Source organism: Alligator sinensis, unplaced genomic scaffold (genome assembly GCF_000455745.1).
Source record: "Alligator sinensis unplaced genomic scaffold, ASM45574v1 scaffold177_1, whole genome shotgun sequence".
In the NCBI taxonomy this organism is placed as follows: Eukaryota; Metazoa; Chordata; order Crocodylia; family Alligatoridae; genus Alligator; species Alligator sinensis.
Genome location: NW_005842269.1, coordinates 1263220 through 1283761, shown reverse-complemented (window position 1 = coordinate 1283761; position 20542 = coordinate 1263220). Strand labels below are relative to the sequence as shown.

At 41.9% G+C, this 20542-nt stretch overlaps 1 protein-coding gene across 3 annotated transcripts in view; it reads left to right on the top strand.

Annotated features, from left to right (window-relative positions):
• Window positions 1-19093, top strand: part of CUNH12orf4 (chromosome unknown C12orf4 homolog) — a 27325-nt gene extending 8232 nt beyond the window's left edge. The window contains exons 9-14 of one of the 3 annotated variants that reach the window (XM_006027810.3): window positions 3642-3749; window positions 6330-6404; window positions 9000-9202; window positions 13349-13406; window positions 16566-16633; window positions 18475-19093. In XM_006027810.3, coding sequence (XP_006027872.1) covers window positions 3642-3749; window positions 6330-6404; window positions 9000-9202; window positions 13349-13406; window positions 16566-16633; window positions 18475-18567 — 605 coding nt within the window. In that variant the 3' untranslated portion in view covers window positions 18568-19093. Of the gene's footprint in view, window positions 1-3641; window positions 3771-6329; window positions 6405-8999; window positions 9203-13348; window positions 13407-16565; window positions 16634-18474 lie in introns of all 3 variants that reach the window. The other 2 variants (XM_006027809.3, XM_025209108.1) reach the window with 2 other exon arrangements.
• The last annotated feature ends 1449 nt before the right edge of the window (window positions 19094-20542 follow it).

The following is a 20542-nucleotide window of genomic DNA, read 5'->3' as shown; positions in this document are numbered from 1 at the left end:
AGCAGGTTAGTTGTCTACTGTATAAATAATGCCTGTCTGTCTTCAAATATATTTTCAATGTCATTAGTTCAGGAAAATGAAGTGATTTATGAAGTATGTAATGATACCCCAAATGTTTGCTAGAGCCTCCCAAATGGATACGGGAACATAGTTAGTTCTCCAGAGCAGAAAATAAAAGCAAATGTAAGATGAGGCCTTTTTTAGAGAGTAACAAAACTGGAGTAAAAAAATGGAGACCAGAAGAGATGAGTGATAAAGTATAGATGATTGTGGCAGAAAATGTAGCTCAAGCTTGTTAAGATATGTGGCGCTCCTTCCTGCTCTCTAAATGCACAGTTGAGTTCAGGTGATGTGTTTGAGGTTGGCAGCCCTTGTCAGCAGCCTTATGCCAGCTTTGATTTTAGTATCTTAGAGCAGCAGCATGCTCTTGGTCGAAAGCCTGGAACTTACCTGTGATACGATAAACAGCTTAACTACTAGCAAAGATTGAGGCTGAAGTGAAACCTAAGACTCTAAATTCATTGGAAAACAAAATTAATTTAAAAGTAATACCCCTGATTTAAAAAAATGATGACAATCCTACATTCCATTTGAAGTCAGTGAGAGCTCTATATGATCTCCACTCCTGAAAAACAGGCAGATAATGGTTGTGAGCACACTCCTAAATAGCTAACGTCTATATAAATACCATGCCCGCAATGGCTAACCAACTGATTATTTTATTTGCCCTCATTCCAATCTTGGCCACACAGCCCTTCTCTCTGAACCACATTACAGACCGCTCCCAGCTTCCGCCTGACGTTCAGTACAAAAATGTTTACATTTCAAGTGTGTGTTTTTTGGCCAGAACAACTGTTGTTGAGTCTCCTGTTCCTGCCATCTAGTTGATCATTTTCTTTTAAAATGTTTCCGATAAGGAGGTAGCACAAGGAACTTCTTTTCAAAGGGCATATGGGTGCAATGAGACTTGAAGCAAGAGGAGGGAAATAGAGTAGGAGCAAAAGTTACAGCACACTGTCCAGGGTGCTTTAGGTCCTAAAAAGTAGATTTCAGACTTGCAGTAATTTTTTTTTATTTTTTATTTTTTTAGTTACCTTTCATAAAACAGAGAGAAAGGTGCCTGTCTTAACACCTGGACAGAATTAACAGTCATTTAAAAGACCTATTAAACAAAGCCAGAACTTGCAGCCATTCCCACAATGTAGAAAATCATTCTACTAATTTTTGCAGCAAAAAGTGGTGGGGGAAGAGGGTGAAACGTCCTTTAAATCTACTACTTAAGCAACAGGCTCCTTCCTGAAAGACTCTAAACGAGAATCTGTGTGGAACATGCCGTGAAGCTCAACAAAGTATGTGAACGATGAATTGTCAGTTCAAACTTGGGCTTTGATCTAAGTGGGGAAAGCATGGTCTTCCTTAGTTTGGAGTGTGCATTGCCCAGCATGGTGACTCACTGCAGTTGGGGGTCTTTTGAAACAGTTGGAATAAAAAAAAAATATTGATCCACATCCAGTGGCTCCATACTTCTCACCCAAAAATGAGAAACGTTAACTTTAATTCTGACTAAAATAATTTCTGTTTTAGGGCAAACTCTCTCCTTTATTCCAAGACTTCTTTTTCTTTTTCCTCTGTTTTGGCTTAGAGATGTCGTGTATAGGCCAAGTGGCAACATTTTAAAGTAGTGTTTTATAACAGAAACTTTAAAGAAGTATCTTTGCATCTTAATGCTTGAAAACTTTGGTTCTACCCAATTGGCTTAATTTCTTCCAATTTACCAGGAGTTTAGGGTGCCCATAAAAAGGGTGTTAGGCTACTCCAAAAACAAGTGCTTGGAGTTAGTGGATGGACAGTGAAAAGCCATGCAAGCAATAACTACTTCAGGGATCCTTGCTAATGGCTTGCTCTTTCTTCCATTGACTTGCATAGAGACCTAACCTCTGGGTAGGGAACCTGGAAAACCAGCTGCAAAAAACATACTTGTTGCTATTGTAATATATTGGCTGTTTTATATGTGATGTCCTGGGTATGACCATGAACTGCAACCAACTGGAGGGCCTGATGGCAACATGATGGGGCTACTTGCCCCGCGACACGCCCCCCCATCCCCCACCCCTATAAAATACCACAGTGTTGCAACCTCCAGAGTAGGGCAAGTATAGGGCACTTCAAAACTGTAGTTCCTGCTGCCTTGTGGATATTCCTTGGTTGGAGAAAATCTAAGGGACCCTGACAGAAACATGCCATTACTGAAGTGTTTGGCAGTCGGCAGCAGTTCTCATCCAGCACTCTCTGGGAGAAGCTATGGTCATCGAGGCACTGAACATCTGGACTTTGGCATTTGGATTCTGTCTCAGTAGTCTAAATGGTGTGTGGTAGGTCTTGGGCAGCCTCTACTCCTCCATGCTCTTGCCCTGGGTGTACACGTCGGAGGTCTTGGTGTGATGGTCACAGGACTTTATACAAGTAAATTCATCAGACACCTGACGTGTATACACCATGATCCAGAGGATTGACAGTTGCCTATTTTTATGTGATATCAGACTCATAGCAGCTTGCCTACTGGGAGGCCCCCTGGAAGTGGCATTCTTGTTTAGCTGTAAAATTTGTTCTGTTTTTTTTTTGTTGTTGTTGTTTTTTTTTTTTACACTAGTAGTCATCATGGCAGTGATTGTTAACTAATATTTGGAGAACTCCCCCTGAAATCTCTCTGATGGGTAGCACTGAAAGATTATAGGCCCATATTTGAATGCTTACAGAATAAAAGGAAAAACAGACTTGTGCAGATCTGTGTTTTGGTTCTGACATAATTTCTCAAGTTTACCTGGTGTACAACAGCATTATTGAAAATTTCCTTTCTAAATGAGCTGTTAATTTAAAAATGTTTTAGTTCTGTCTTTAAAGTGCTTGGGATTTTAAGGGAAACATAGTAAATACCATGTTTAGTCGAATCTAAGATGATGTTTTTTTCCCCAGTCAGCATTGGTGGGGAGGGGAGGAGGTATATACAAAGCGGGGTGGGGGATAGGTAGCTGCTACAGCTTTGACTCTGGCACTGAGCCTGGGTTAGGACCAAAGTCCTAACCCACTAATGCCCCCACTGTCAAGTACAGCTAGGCACAGAGCACCTGGAAAGCTTCCCCCTGCCTAACCAGTCAGCAGTGCCAACCATCTTTGTGGCTTGGCAAGGGCTGTGCTTCCACATGCTGTGGCCTAGGGAGGAAACGGAGCCAGAGCAGTGTCTGACAGTGAGTGCGGGGGGGAAGGGAGGCAGAGTTTAGGGTGAGTGGGGTGTGCAGGTGGCAGGGCAAGAAGGCTACAGAGGGAAGAAGTGTGGGGAGCAGAGGGCAAGGGGGCCTCCTGACCCCTACCACCCACGCCAGCCATTGCTTTCCCTGCTATAGCGGTGGGGGGGCAGGGGGATGAATTCAGTACCTGGAAAAATTACATCAAACTTTGTACATTTTCTGTGTATAGTATCTAATTATTGGGGAGTCATCTTAAATTGAGGATCATGTTGGATTCGAGTAAATAGGGTAAGTGTGCCTTTCTTGGTGGCTTTGTTAAATCGGTAGTACAAAATGTATATTGCGTTCACAGATACAAATCTACAAGTTGTGTGCTAAACTTGTATTTCCTTCTAGATTTTGCAACAGTTTGCCAAGAATGCACAGACTTCCATTTTCCTGGGATTCAAAAACAACTTGAAATTGTCCAGAAGGTTGTTTTTTCTGCTAGAGCAAAGCGTAGCAGTAAGTCAAAAAGGCATCCTGGTCAGTGGCAACTTGTTTCTCTTGAACAAAAACAGTTCTGACAAGGTTTCTGTGGGTGTGGGCAAGTTGCTTTTACTTTTTCTTCCTTAGTTTCCCATATATCTAAAATAGAGGATTCCCTGCTGTAAAACATTTTGGGAACTCAGGGGGAACAATGCAGTTTTAAACTCAAGGTGGCCCTTATCCTTCCATATCACTTTAAGCTGGTTGAATGTTTTTATATGCAGTAAAAGAAGATACAAAACTCGGAAAACACAAACTTTTAGAGGTAGCTGTGGTCTCCAGTACTTTCACATTTTGCTTCCTAGCAATAATTCGGCTGGTTCTCCTCTTAACTTGTCTCCAAAGATCCAAACCGGACATAAAAATATTCATCTCTTCCTGATACAGTCTGTGAAGTTGTATGAAAGGAACATGGTCCAAAATGACCAACTTGCTCTATTGTCGAAGGCAAAGAGTCCTCTTGGTAGGATAGTAAACAGATCTCATGGAATAAACCTGTTTTAAAGGCCTTGTTCCTCATATGTAGATAGTAAGCTCTGCCAGGGTGCTAACTTCTATCTGTCCCTCTGTTAAGCTACAGAGTCCAGTTAGTGTGAATTCCAGGGAAAAACTGTTTTTTGGTTTTTTTTTTCAAGCCACCAATGAGCAGAAGCCAAAGATTCAAATGTGTGGCTTTAGTATAGTGAACTCTGTCAAGTATCCTAAGCTTTTATACTTGTGCACATGTATTCTATAATGAGCATCAGGGGTCAAATTAGCTCAAGCCTACTATGAAAAGCTAATCCTCCCGATCTTCTCTGTAGTCAGGGTCAGTTTTTAAAAGAAAAGATAGATAGTGGCACTTTTCCAAGCTCTATCCCAGAAGAAGCTGCCGCCTTGACATATGATAGATTGGGCAGATGATCAGAATATAATTCTGTCCTTTGGGTTGCTTGGGCTGCATTCTCCCTTTGTGGTGTTCATGCATATTTACAGGTTCTAGTGCAGACCCCCCACTTTCGATATGAAAGCAGAAACTAAGTGGTGGTGTCTCCATATTCAGAGAGATGTTGCTTGACCTTGCAGTGCACCAGCATCAAAATTTAGTGCTTACTGAAGTGAATTGGGGAAATTTTGCCCTCAGAGCTGTTCTATCCTATGTATAGACTCAGGCAAGCCGTGCTGTGTAAATTTAGCCTCTGTTCATGTTCTCTCTGAAGCCATAACAGACTGATTTTTAATAATCCTGAAATTCTAAAGCATATGAATATGCCAACCCCCTATATTCCTGGGCCCCTTTCTCCTTCCCTCTGCCCCTCTCCCCCACTTGAACATCATCAGTAATCAGGCTTAACCGTGGTTTGACCTGTCTCTGTCTTTAAAGTTTTAGAAATTATAATGGGGAATAAGAGTTGCAAATATTTTACTTCTAGCAATGGGGTACTGAAGCAAAAGATTATCAATAACTGATAATGGGGTGTGTAGATCTTTCACAAGTGTATTTACAAATGGTAGGAAGTTTTCTGCCTACATGCCTTTGAGGACACTACTCTTACATCAGGGTGATATTTTCTTTTCTCATAAAGAACTACTTATGTGGTTTAAATGAATCAGTAACACGAATAGGCACATAAATCTATAGTGGAATAAACTTACTGTGGTACTGTGTATTGTAATAGAATGGTCTCATTAAAAACATCTGACTGTCAGTTTTTCCTTACTCTTGGTTTTATTTGAATAGTTATAACTTTGTTTGCAGTACTAGGAAATAACAGCAATTTAATGTAAAAAGTTGATTCTCTACCTAATTTTGTATCTCACTTTTAAACTCTTTTCTATAGCTTTTTTCTGTTAAGTGAGTGGCAAACTGTCAGTTGGCCACCAGAAACACTCTAGTTCACCTTTTTTCCCGGGAAATAAAGTCTTATTAGAAATGCATGGAAAGTTTAAGAGCTAAAGGGGCGAGAGAACTGGTAGTAAGAGTCTAGGGCAAGGCTATACAACAAATTTTAATGAGGTCTACTTGCATGGTGCACTCTTGATTGACTGCAGAAAGTAGGGGGAGGCATGCGCAGATTGGTGAATCACTGTTCAGCAAGGACACAGGACTTGCTGTTTTTATTTTCCAATTTTTTGGCGCAATAAAATGCTTTATTAAAGAATTATGGGATTGCCCTAGCAAGTTGCATGTGAGCTGTAGGTTGTGCACCCTGCAATAGGGTAACTCTATGAAAGGTCCCAATACAGTATTATCAAGAACCTCCCAATATTTAAATACAAGATCTCTCATTTTCAGGTCTGTCTCTTCTGGCTGGAGATGAGGAGGAGTGAAGAATATTGAGTTATCTGTTTTTTGTATTGAGTATGATGGTTAAGGTCAAAGTTGATTATTTGCATTCAGGACCAGATTCAATGTCCACTGAACTCAATAAAGACCACTTTTGATTTCAGTGCACTTTGGATTGGTTCTTAAGTTGTTAGAATATGGCACACATGAAACTATTGAAGCATTTCAGCTTGGTAACGCAGTAATGTTAAGGCAGTCCATATACAGTATATTTAATATTTATACTATAGATTCACTAAACAGAGATGGTGGAAGTGAAGATAAATCCAAGAATATTGAACGAAACCAATCAAATATTTTACCAGGTGAGTCAGTGTTGTTCTTTTCTTTTCTTTTTTCTTTTTTTAAGTAAACCTGTTGTTATGCTTATCCCTAGCAGTCACTCTACGTTCCGGAATAATATATATATATATAACTAAACACAAGGGAATGTTTAAACTAAACATCCTTCTCCTTCTCGGAAGGCAAGGATGCCCTTGTAGGTATGGCCCAGACTGTGGTGTTGGGGCATCTGGTTTCTATTCCCAGCTTTGCCATGAAGTCATGCTGTGACGTTAGGCAAGTCGCTTATTGTCCCTATGCCTAAGACTTCTGTTGTAAATCAGGTGAAGAAGTAAATTATAAGGCTTGCAAATAATTCTCTAAAATACTTGGTTCTGCATACTATCACAAAATAGTTACAATTGAACACATTTTTAAGCATAGGAGTGGTCCATGGGAATGTAGGAGCATATGATCTTATGTCCTCTTACAGGTTATCCTTTCAATAAGGAAGTTATCTATAGCAATTATTTGAAGATCTGGACGCATTGGATGTTGCTTTTTGGAAGGAAAAAAGCTTTAGTTTATCTGTTTAAATAACTATCAAGATGAATACCTTGACATAGTTATGGGGCATCTTAAATCTATGTAGTAGAACGGAATTGTGGAACAACTTAAGCCAAGGGTGGTGATCCTTTCCTATTGGATTAAAAGGAGATTTAGTTTAACTATCTAGTGGACAAGCTATTTTGGACAGACCTTGGAGATTAACTTCTGCTTTTGTGTAAGCAGGGAGAAATTAGCCTTCCAGAAACAAAGGGCCCAGTCTGTAAACCTTTCTCACTTCCTTTTGACCTCTCCTTGCAAGCATTCTTTCCTACTTTACTGCAGAACAGTGGGGTTTTTTTGTTTGTTTGTTTTTTTTTGGGGGGGGGGGGTTGTGGGTTTTGTTTTTGTTTTTGTTTTGTTTTGTTTTTTTGAGAGTAGGCATCTACTTCCCTGTTTTTCCTTGAGTTTTCACTTGCTTATATTCTGGTCTTTCATGTACCCTTCCATCAGCTACTTATTAAAAACAATTTACAAGTTGTGTGAGGAGAGAGGAAAGATGACAGTCTTACCAAACGGTGTGTTCCATTTCTGAACATGAAATGGTTCATGGTAATGTTATGTCCTAACAAGGCTGTTCCTGTCCCCTGTTTTTGCAATTAGGCCATGATCCTGTGTGAGATTTGAGCAGGCACAGATCATCATCCTGATTACTGGGGCTGCAGTTTGTTGCATTGGCATCTTAGTGTGGGTTGGTCTCTCCTTATCTTGCTGCAAATTTCAGATCTAGCTCATGAGCCAAGGTTCTGCTGCTCCTTGTTTCTTTTTCTGCTGTAAGAATAAAGCTGTGTGTTTTGTTAGTTTGTTTTTTCTTCTCCAGGTCTTAACCAGTTGCTTTGGGCTCTTTTTTAAAAACAAATCTTGGTTAATCCTACCCTGTTACAAATTCTTATTCAATTCTGATCTTTGGTATCTGCACCTTCCTGTATGCTCCCCAGTTAAGTAATCTGTACCCACTGTCTTTCCCACAGGCTTTTTGTATCTTTTATTTTAACTCATCCTTTTTTTGGCATTTCCTCCTCCCACATCTGTCTGCTCTGCAGTGCTTGCGTCTATATTTTTGAGTGTTACACCTCCTTCCCCCTCCTTTGTCTTCCACATTATATTATTTCCTACCATATATAGGTCACATCCATCTATCCATTGTCTATCCACTGACTAAATAGCAAGGAACTGTCTAGACTGAACAGAAAGGATAAGTACAGATAGTGAAAAAGCCCAAGGCTGAATTGGTTCAATCTTTGCAAGTTGGTCTAAACTGCACAGATTGAACAGACATTCACTTTTGATTCTGGAAATGCAGCCACATGTCTGTAATGTCCCAGGCCAGAAGCTGGGGGGCACTAGAGCACACCTCCCTGCTTGGCTGGAGCAGACAGCTTGGCCAAGGCTAGCCTGCCCACCCTACAAGGGGTGGGGAGGGGGTTGTGGGACAAGTGCAAAGCATCCTGGGATGCTGGGGCACTATGACTTAACTTGAATCTAGAGGGGATCTGGGACAGAAGTCTGATACTACATCTCACCAGGTTTATCTTAAACTGATTTCAGACATTTTAGAAGTGGTTGATGTGCACTGAACTTCTCTTGTGTTACAGCTTTGAACTGGTTTCTGATCACTTTATACCAGTTTGTGTCCCTAGCCAAGCAAGGGAAGGGGTTATGTTTCATAGGCTCTTAAGTTTTTTTTTTTTTTGTTTTTTTTTAAAGTTTTTTAGGCTATGGACAAACATACTCTTTTTAAAGGGGAAGAGGAGCTGCTGTGCAGTGTCACCCATCAACTATTATGATTAAGGATCTACCAAATTCACAGTGGAAGTAGTGTGTGCCAGTCCCTTTAATCTTGCATGTTACCTCGCATGTACCCACCCCTTGCCCCACACCCTCACTGCTGACTAGTGGAGGACCCCAATTGATGTTAAATTCTTCCATTTTTATTCCCACTGTGCTGCTTATGGCAGTTGTAGGTTGATTTTTGTATTGAACTCTATATCACAAGCATGATGGATTCTTTTGTCTATCGCCTTGTTCTGCAGGTGAATTCTACATCACACGTCATTCAAATCTTTCTGAAATTCATGTTGCTTTTCATCTCTGTGTGGATGACAACGTGAGATCTGGTAACATTACTGCTCGTGACCCTGCAATCATGGGCCTCAGAAATATTCTCAAAGTCTGCTGTACACATGACATTACTACAATTAGTATCCCTCTCCTGTTAGTACATGATATGTCAGAAGTAAGTAAACCAAAAAAATTGTATGTGATTTTGACTTTATTGGTATTCAGAAAGGTAATACTCTCTAACGGCTGCTAGCCAGTTTGGGAGGGTGTATAGTAGCTATACTGTTTCATCAGTGTCAGTTCCTGGTTGAAAAATCAAAAGTAGATATGAGATATTTAGAGCTGTCTACCACTGTTTAGCTCTTTGTATTTATTTATATTTAGGAAATGGCCCTAAATTACAATTTTAAATGTAGCATTTCTTGTGCCTTTTAAGAACAAATACGGCCTTGATCCTGCAAAAAGAACCATTAATATGGATCCTTCATGTGTACTGTGCATGCATCTGCAATTTATGGGACTCCATGTGGGCAAATCTATCTGTGCATTTGTCTCCTAGAAGGATCAAGTCCCATTACAGTGCAAGATCTAGCTGTGTAAATAAAACACTTCTGTTAATGTTGAAGGTAGGCGTTAACGGACAATACTTTAAACACAAGTTTAGTCATGGATAATGAACACTGAAAAAATGAAACCTAATCTAATTGTGTTGAGATTTGATTTTGCTGTGATGGTCCAGGAAAAATATGAAGAAGCAAGAATTTTGTGGGTGATTCTCTTTTATTGAACCAGCTGCAGGGTTGAGATAGACATGCCCAATAAAGGAATTGCCCACATGAATCCAATTCTAATCTGACACCATTTTCTCCTCCCCCACCCTTGAAATTACTTGTTGAGACTGCAATCATGCTGATTTAATTGATGTGGTTTTAAGGGTCTACCCAATAAAGTATCTGTTGGGAATAAGTCTTATTAAGGAGGAAAGGAAACCATTCAGTAACCTATGTATTGTGGATTTTCCTGTTTTAACATTTTTGTTAAAGTTTCAGACTACATGAACAGTTTATAAAATACCTACTTTAAAGGATGCTATAGTATTGTATGAAATTTGAAGACTATAAGATGATTGCCTAGGTCTTTTAAAATTGATAAATTAGCCCTTATTTGTTTCATGTTTGAATGTTTGCAGAATAAACTTGATGACCTGCATGATAGGAGATGTGTGTATGTATAAATATAAAAATTTAAACAAAAGTGTAAATTGCATTGGAAACATTGATAACAGTTTGCTGCAGCTGGCTGACCTTATTTAAAACCTGAAACTTCTATAACTCCTTATGGAGGGAAGAATGAACAATATTACCTTTCTAAATGCTAATCTGAAACTACTGAACTCTGAACTAAATCTGAATTTAGTGCCTTTAGTAACCTTGTTTTTTGAAGCTGTTTACCACCTACATAAAAACATTTTTGTAAAGTGGTTAACCAGTAGCACAGCTGCAAAGATGTTTGGATGTTCACTGTGACAGGCATTCGTCATGAGCTTTCTTTTGTTCTCTCAAAGATTATTCTGTTTTTGTAGATGGAGAAGTGAAATATATATTTAACTCAAGGATGGCAATGAGTTTATCAAACTGAAGGAGGGCATCATATCTCACTTGTATGGGGACCTTTATATAAAGCAAATGAGTGTCACTTTGGGGAGAGGGTGGCAGAATGTTACTATTTCCCTTACTGTGACGTTAGTATAAAGCATGGTACAATTTGCCAGGCATTCAAACCCACATCTAAGAAATCAGAGGGAGAAAGATAAATGAATGGCTGGAAGACTTCTGATCTGAAAGGACTGTAACAGTTCCAGCTAAGTCAAGACCAGGCAAGAACTACTTAGTCATCTGATACCTGTTATATATCCTAGGTGAACTGATACAAGGGATGAAACGAAGCTACTAGGCAGATGTTCACACTTATCACTTGAACGCAACTTGCATCTTTGTTTTATAGATTCAGTGTAGAGGCCATTGCTGCTGATTGTATATCTGTTTGAAGAAAAACAGACCTCATCAAGGCTATTAATTGGTGCCTTTTTGTGATCATTACATTTAATGTAAAATACTCCTTTTTTGGAAAGGAAAACTAGAAAAAAAATCTATAGCATGCATTCTTCTCTTCCTTCCATCTATCTAGTTAAATGGCTTCTAAGTAGATGTTTTTATTCAAGGCATTTTATTTGGGGCATATCTACTATGGCCAAATCCTAAAAACCTTTTTCCTTTTTACAATACACAGATACTAAAGCAAAAGTCCAGTTAAAAAGCACTATTTAGGAACTTGGGGCCCCTGTTAGTCCAGTTTCTGCAAAGACTTAAGTGCATATTTAAAATCTTATGCACGTGACTGTACCCACTAATTTGAATCTGCCAGTTAGAACAAGTAAGTAGGAAGTCCTGCAAGACTTACCAACAAACTTGGGCTCTGATAAGCAAGAGGAATAACAGCCCTGCTACTAATAAATCGGCTCTTTTTTTTTTATTATCCTTTTGAATACAAGGATAGGTGACATGGAGTTACTAATTACAGGCAAAGTTCTCAAGCACTCTACCGCCCTAGATTGACACTAGTAAACTCAAACCTTTGTTGTCTTGTGTCCCTGCACTTGAGACCAGTGTCCATCTAATCTTCAGTCATAAGGACAGCCGTAGAGTATGTTTTTACATGTAAAAATAATATTCCTAACCTGGTGAAATAATGAGAGCATCAGCTTTAAAAATGACACGGTAGTGATTCAGGTTATAATCCATTTTGAGTTCTTGTGGGTTGAATTAATTGGTGTTCTGTGTTCAACCTGTTATTTCCCTTAGTGCCCACAACACTTAACATCTATATTCCTCTGGAACTGTCCAAAAACTAGTGTCATATCCTGCTGCTTCAATTGATCCTTTTAAGGCATCATCTCACTTTCCATATTGACTACAGAATGTGCTGCTAACTTGCCTTCAAGGCAACAGAACCTTTCTTTTTAGATTCTGGTTTTTAACCTAAGCCAAAACAGGGATCAAAACTACCAGCAAACGCCTACCTTTCATATGACAAGAAGCTTGTGTGGGCAGATAAATTACAATGGAGACCCAGTATTTCTTCCGGAAAACTTGAAAATACTCTGCTGTCCAGCATTGTGCTATCTGATCCTTGTGTTGTGTAACTGAAGGGTGAAGCAAACAGATGTGAGGAAAACAGATGTGAGGATTTGCATCATGAGAACTGTTTTTAAATGTTGGTTTTACATATAGTCTCTATTTTATGGTAGGGGGATGGGGAGATGCTCTAGATATAGTGTAGGTGGGAACTGTGGTTTCCAGCAACCCTTGAAGGCAGTCATGTTGGGTGAACGGTACTGTCATCACCATTCCTGGGTCTCCCTTTTCAAAAAGCTCACCTTTAAAATGCATTTACTGTTTACTCGATAGTATCTTCTAGTACTTTAAAATAGTGGTTGAGCTCTTGTTGTCATCCATAAGGTATGCAACATTTCTAGGATGCTTTGGGAAACTCAGGTTTGCTTTATGGCTTCAGTCTTGTTTGAAGAACTGAAACACTGGTAAACCTGGTCTGACATTCAAGGGGACTTGGGTTCAGAAAAAATAGTTTTTAACAAATGTGTACACATGGAAGTCATAATTAGGGACCTACCTAACTCTTGGCAAATGAAAGCAATTTTCATTACTTGGTCACAGCCCAAAGAGCCGATTTTTTTTGTGGTGGTTTGGGAGCAGCTTTACCCCTTGGCAATGATTGGTGGAGAGGCCCCGGTGGGAAGAGGGATGAGGGGACAGCTGCCATCTTGATTTCTGGCTGGCGTTTGTGCAGCCCCGCCCCTCGGTGCTAATTAGCAGAGAGGAACGAGGGGTAGTCGCCATCTTGGTGTCTGTCCTTCATGCTGTCCCACCAGCCAGCACCTTCACTTCCTGGGCAGGCTGCGAGACTGAGCTGCAGTGGCAGCAAGAATTTCTGGCTCCCACTGGAGAGCCAGTATCTTATTTTCATTACCGTTTTTTGATTGATTTTTGGGAAATGGTGGCCAATGTCCCTTTTTTTTTTGTAGAGATAACCGTTTTTCATGATTTCCATGAAAATTGCATCACTGCAATTTAAGTAGGTCCCTACTCATAATACTATAGATCATGAAAATAAAATGGGAGTGCTTTTTAAAAACCTGATTAAAATAAATTGCCTGGCCACAACAAAAAAATGCTCTGTCTTCAGTCACATGTTTTTGCTTGGTTGCACTAAAATGTAAAATAACTTCTTTTTTCTTTTTAAGGAAATGACTATACCATGGTGCTTAAAGAGGGCAGAACTGGTATTCAAGTGTGTCAAAGGTTAGTATTACATTTCACCTATTCTTCTAGATCAGAACTATCCAGCTGGTGGCCTATGGGCCATATGCAGCTCACAAGGGGTTAATATGAAGTCCCCCATTGCTCCAGTTGTAATAGCAGCTGAAAGCTCAAGGATCCCTCTTCCCACCCTGGCTTCTGCTATATGCCCACACCCACTGGGCAGGGCAGCATGGCATAGTGCAGCTTGTAGTGCCTGGGGAGTCTGCAGCCCAGAGCACCCATGCAGTGTAGTGCCACAGGGGAGTCTGCAAGTAAGGTGAAGCAGTGTGTAGTGCTGCATGGGAGTGTCTGTTCCCACATACAGTCCAGTAGAGTGGGGGGTTGCCTGCACACATGTGAAGCATACAGCCTGGGGGACCCTGTGGTCCATACTAGTGCTACCCCTGTGGTGTGCAGCCCATGAGGCATGTATCTACCTGCTTTGAATCTGGACAGTCCTGTTCTAGATGTCCTTTGTTCTCAGGAAGTGGGTCAAATTGACCTTTTGCAAGAGAGACAAAAGGAAATAAAAATGTAGAGCTAGAAAAATGTTGAACTTTTAGTACAACTTTAATACATTTTAAATACATTTTTAAAATCTTAATTGAAACAGCTGCTGCCATCTCAGAATTGGGGGGAGGAGGGGATGTAATGTTAAGACTTGTGAAAATCCTAGTATATACATGGATGGATAGATGGCTTCGAAGAGAGAGTTTGCTATGTTAGCCTGAAGTCGGGGTGGATTTGCACCTTTTATAAACTAAATCAAAGAAGCTTTTGTAAGCAGTGGACTTGCTTCATCAGTTGCTATGAAGGGATACAAGATAGCTTCAAGCCATCTCTGTACTAGTGCCAAATTGGTCCTTGAAATACACTGTCAAGTAGCTCAACCTCTTTTTTTCCCACCCCCCTCCATTTTTCTTTTTTAATGGGGGACTCCACTATTTTTTTCGATGTTATTTTATATGCTAATACATTTTATCATTGGGAGTTTTTCTGATTACTGTCGTAGCTTTGCCTTTATTTTCCTAGTACTTCTGTACCCCATAAATAATTCTTCCCATTTTTGGTGGTCAAGTGCTTCAAATATCTGTAGCATGTTAGGTTCCCTCCACCAGAAGTGAAGCAGCTACCTCTTAGTATGTACTACATAGTTATAATTGTATAATATGTCTGTGACCCATAATTAGAAATTACACACTGTACTAACAAAAGTGTACTTTTATTTGTCAGTAATATACCATGAGCTTGTTTTGGGTTCATGGGTCATAGTTTGGCAATCCCTGTGTTTATAAATGCCAAGTTGTCACCTAGCCAGGTTTTATATATGAAGACTTTTCTTGATAATAAATCCTTCCTACACTTCCTCTTGCCCTTCTCTGAACTGCTTCCAATCTGTCAGTCTATTTCTAGTTATACCATACCTGGTTGCGAATTCAGCATTCCAGGGTACACCATAGGGTTGTGTGAAATTTCAGTAGCTGTTTCATTTAGTTTCGGATTCGGACATTTTAATGGTTGAAACATCAAATCCGAAACAGCTCTGAAACAAAACGGGCCATCCAAAATGATTCGGATGTTTCGGAGCTGTTTCAGAGGTGGGCTATTGACATCTGTAGGTGGTGGCCAGTGACAATGATCTGTCCCTGAGGTCACTTCCAGCCCGGGGGCTGGGGAATCAACCCGGGAGCTGGGGGAATGTTAAGGTCCCTGAACATTCCCCCAGTTTCCGGTTCAATTCCCCAGCTCTCTGATCACTTCCCCCAGCTTTTCCTGTGGGGCACGGGGCCCCAGATGATGCGGGATGACAGCAGGCTGCTGCTGCCAGCTGGGGATGGCGGTGGCTCTGAGCTATTTTCCCAGCCGGCAGCAGCAGCCTGCTGAAACCCTGTATGCAGATCCGGGGGTTACACCCCCCAGGAAAAGCTGGGGGAATGATTAGAGAGCTGGGGAATTGAATCGAGCTCCAGTTGACAGGTGGTGCCACCCCAGCTCCCAGGCAGCGCACGATGCCCTGGCATGCAGTGCCGCACCTATGCCCTGGCACCGCACCCACACCCTGGTGCAGGTGCCAGGCGGGGGTGGGGGTGATCCCCACACTGTGCGGGGGGGCTCTTGCCACGAGCCCTCAGGCCCCAATCGCTGCTGCCAGAGCCAATGTGTGTGGGGCTTTAAAAAAAAATGCTCCGTACTCACCAGCCGCGGAGCATGCGGATGACAGCAGGCTGCTGCTGCTGGCTGGGGCCAATGCCAGTACATGAGTCTGCCTGGCACAGCCCCCACCAGGAAGAACCCAGTGCTGGCGCTGGCCCCAGTAGGCAGCAGCAGCCTGGTGTCATCCTGCACACAGATCCAGGAGTCCACACCCCCCGGGAGGGCTGCGGGGCTATGCCAGACTCCTGCGGGGGGGAATCGGCCCCTAGATCTGCATGTGGGATGATGGCAGGCTGCCTCTGCCAGGAAGTGATACTAGTTTTGCTTGGAACAGTTTGAAGCGTAGTTTTCCAGAAACCCCTGCATCTATTTCCGTGAAACACGCCAGGGTTCATGTATTCGGAAGAGGCTAGCATCCCTGCAAGTTTCATCTGAATCAGGCAAGAAATGACAGTCATAGGCAATTTTGTGATTTTCCCCATTATAGCCTATGGCCAAAACACCATCAAAATTCCGAAACAGTTTCGGCCGAAATTAAATGGGACAGTGATTCGAACACCAAAATTAATCGCTGTCCCTCTGAAATGCCAAAACCAAAACAGAACACAGGTGTTTCGCACGGTCCTAGTGCACCAGGCCTATGTAGAGAAGGCAGCTAGCTCTGGAAGAATATTCTCAAAATAATCAATCTTGGGAAGTATCTTCTAATTCCTGCGGGTCTGCAACATGCTGTACATTTTGGCCAAGAACTAGAATGTCATACCTTTCAAGATTTTTAGTGTTCTGTGTAGCAAATCATTTGGCCAAGGACTTGAGTCAGCAAGCTGCCCAAGCCAGTGAAGGTATAGGAAGCCAAAGGTACCAATCTGATGGCTGAGGTTGCAATAGTTCCATGTAGCTGGCTAGAACCTTTGCTATCGGATGTTGTTATATGTTGCATGATAATGTCATTAAAAGAAAAGCCTGTTATCTATAAATGTGTAAATCATGACTATTTCTTTCTAGGCTTCATGATGGAAATGGCCTCCTGGGATGGAGGAATATCCCGTACTGTACAATTCTTGGTACCACAGGTGGGTTAAGTTGAGAAACGTGCTCCTGCTGTGATCCAAGAGACAGTCGGAACAGGAGCTCTATTTTTTAGTTCTATAAAGATACAAAAAAAGGAAGCTGGCATTCTTTGAAGAGATTGGGATCAAACTTAATTACTTAATTTTAAGGCTTTTCACTGGTTGTTTTCCTAGCATCTGTTAAATTTAGTGTGTTGAGCCCAAATGCATGCCCATGAAAACAGGGGGACAATTCCCACACAGTTCTGTGGCAGACCATGGGATCATGCAAGCCCTGCATTAGAAAAGTGGTGCTTAACCTTTGGCCCCATGGGCCAAATGAATGCCACAGTGCCAGTCCTCAGGTCAGGCCCTGTGCCACCCCACCCTGTGCACTCAATACAGCTCACAGGGCCATGTGCTGTAGCTTGCAGGGCTCCCTACAGTTCTGGTAATTTGGCAGCAGGGGCCATTAATGCTATACTGCACCCCTGCCAACAGTTTTTCAGACCCATGGGGAGTAGGGTGATCATGCGTCCCTAATTGGACTGGACAGTCCCAGAATGGGATTATCAAGTCCCGGTCCCAGGCTCCATGACTCCAGGACAACATTTGTCCCAGATTCACAGCATCATGCAGGGATCTGGGTTTCCCCTCACAAGCAGATAATGTTCCAGCCTACAAGGGCTGTTTGGGGCTGCCAGGAGTGGGACTCGCGGGGAGGCGGGGTGTGGGCTGCGTGCATGTGCAAGCCTGCACACATGCATGTGGCCAGGGAAGTGCCAAGCAGCTTGCTGTGGGTAAGTCTTTGGGGAGTGGAAGGGGGTGTCTTGGGGGGGGTGGTGTGGAGATCTAGGGTCCCATAGTGAGGGAGGGAGTAGGGCTGGGGCAGTGCATGGGGGCCCCAGGGTGGGGAGTAGGACAGCCACAGGTAGCTCATTCAGGGTGTGTGAGGCATGCAGGGGGGTGGTACCCCACTGCTGTGCGCACCCCCCCAAGGCTCCCCGTCCTACTGTCCTGTACCCAGGAGCCCCACACTGCCATAGTGACATGTCCCCTGTCCGCTTGGCAGTAGCAGGGGCAGCAGCGGGCATGCAGTTGTGCCACCCACTGCTATCAGACAGGTAGAGAGCATGCAGCTGGCATGCGGCTCTGCGGGGGAAGGGCAGCAGGCCAGGGAGCCCTGACCCTGCAGTGGGCAGCCCACATCTGCCCCTGGCCCACTTGGCTCTGCTCCAGCCATGCCACTGGGCGGTGAGGGGGGAATTCGGAAAAGGTGGTCACCCTAATAGGGATGGCAGGCTGCACTAGCCTGTCGGCAGGGGGGTGAGCACCCCTGCATTAGAGCATGGCAGTTCTCTATGTATGTAACTGAACTGATAATTCTATGTGGTGTTCAGAACCAGGGAGTCCTCAAACATATGAAAAGTACTAAAATTTTCGTTGTTGTGGCTATTCTGAAAATTGGCCTTCAGAGTTGAGAAAAGAACTTGTATATATTGGTAAGGAAATACACAACTAAACAATGAGGAAACCAAGAATAAATTGTGTAGCAAAAATTAGCTCTTAATCTTGAGTTTGGAGAGATGTCTTAGTACCAGCAAATAATATGCTAGATCTGCTTTAGAAAGAACTTGTGAAAAGTGGAAGGAATTCACTAAAATGGGTAAATTATGCACCTATTGGGTAATATTTTAAAGTAAGCTTTGCTATACTTACTGAAAAACCATCATGAGGGACCTTCTTCTATAAGGTTCCAATATCCCATGGGTTGCCAGGAGAAATATCTGTGGGCACAGTTACTTGCTGCTGTAAGTTAGATGCACTTAAATTAAAGGTTTATGGCAAATTTTTTGTTTTTACAGACTATTTCAGAAGAAATGTTTTATCAGTTGAGTAATATGCTTCCCCAGATCTTCAGAGTGTCTTCTACACTGACTCTGACGTCTAAGCATTAAACTCTGTGGAGCAGTAAGACACGGCCTGTTGGAAAAAAATTAGAATATTTGTTTGTATGTTAAATACTTGAAATTTCTGCATCTTCCCAATATTGGTTGATAATCCCAAACTGAAACTTCAGTTACAAGTTTCAAACCAAATACTGCATGCCTGTTTAAATATTAATAATGATAATATAATTATAGCAATGTCCTGTCTAAAACTGGATGCTTGCAAAAAAAAATAAATAAATCAGATATTCTGCTTCAGTAATATAATGTTGACTTTCAATTCATGCAAAACAAATGTGCTCTAATTTTATATGTAATCTAGCAACACAGTAATTGTTATTCTGACAGTGGGAGTAGAGATATCTGCTTATTTTGAAAATGTTTTCAGAAATTTGTCTAGTGAATTTGTTAATAATGGTAAGCAAACCGCCTTAGAAATTTTTAAACATGTCCCACTTGTCTTTTCCAAGGTCACACTGACCATGAAAACAATGTAAATATTTCAAAATGAAAAATAAAATAAAGTGAAAAGTAACCACTAGTCTGCTTTTTTCACATCTCGTTCAGTAACTATACTTTTGTCACAGTGATTACTAGTTTTTGAGTTCTGTTACTGTATTGTACTCTTTCACATCTGGTACTCTTAGCGCAGTGGGAGCCAACCTTGGCAGACATGCCACAAATTTGGTTCCGCTTCCACCCTGAATGTCACTCCAATTCTCTTCCATTGCATGATCTGTTGATCTAATTTCTGCCCTGTCCACTGCTGTGCAGCTTCTGTTCCCTCTTTAATTTTGCTGCATGTTGTACAAGGCTGCCCATTCCACTTGTGCCAGATGCACTGCAGGTTGGTGACCCCTGTCTCTAGGGTATGGACACAAGTTTAAAAAAAGCAGCAACTCTTGCATTCTAATTGTTATGTGTGGACAAGCTGGGAAGAAGAAGCTTGGCATGTTTGTATCCTTCCTGGCTTTTAAATAACAATTAAAATGTAACTGCTGCTCCCCTCTGGAAGCAGCTCCATATATCCATGCCATTAATATGAAGATTTGACATTAGACGCAGGGGCGGGCAATTATTTTGGACAGAGGACCACTTACTGAGTTTTGGCGAGCCATCGAGGGCTGCATGACAGGCAGCACAGGGAAGATTAATACTAATTTTCTAAAGTTTTTTTAGGGGCCCTGCACGCTGAATAGAATGGCCTGGCGGGCTGCATCCGGCCCCCGGGCCGCATTTTGCCCACCCCTGCATTAGAGGAACTTCTGCACTGGCAATTCAATAATGGTGCGTGACCTGGTATATTTTGAGAGAGTCTCTGCTGTGACTTTCTGACCATCCAGCTGGTCACAAATCTTTCAAGAAAGTGGTTCAGGTGGCAAAAGCAAATTTATCAAAAGAAATATCACTGTGACCTAATACTTTTTGAGCCAAACTTCCACCAAACCACAGGTTAGGGCTCCAATAGAAATCTGCTTCTCGCTTAGTAGACTGCTAGAGATTTGGGGCTTTGGGTCTCCCTCCTATAGGTCCAGCTCTGTCAGCCCTGGTTTTAACTGGAGCATAGCCATCAAATTCATAGTAGGAAGTCTGAGAGTGCTGAGAGTCACAGCTCAAGAGGTGTCAGGACTTCCAGGTTTCCTTCCTTGCAGGTAAAATGGAAACCTTAGGAAGGGTTTTCAAGGCTCACTGCTTTGAGCAGGCCGGTCATTGAGACTGGTAGCTCTAGAGTTCTTGGAGGAAGACTGGCCCACTGGTTCTCTGTCGTATACAACCCCTGGGCCTGTTAGTCCTGGCAACTGTTGACTTTAGGCTAGCGGCAGAAATTATATATAAACGGGGATAAATGATTGGAAAGAGGTTGAAATATGTAACAGCAGGAGTTCAGTGCACATAAACCACTTTCAAAATGGCAAACACCAGTTTAAGATAAAGCAGGATGGGTATAGTATGAAACTTAGCTGATTTTAAGTTAAATCAGTTC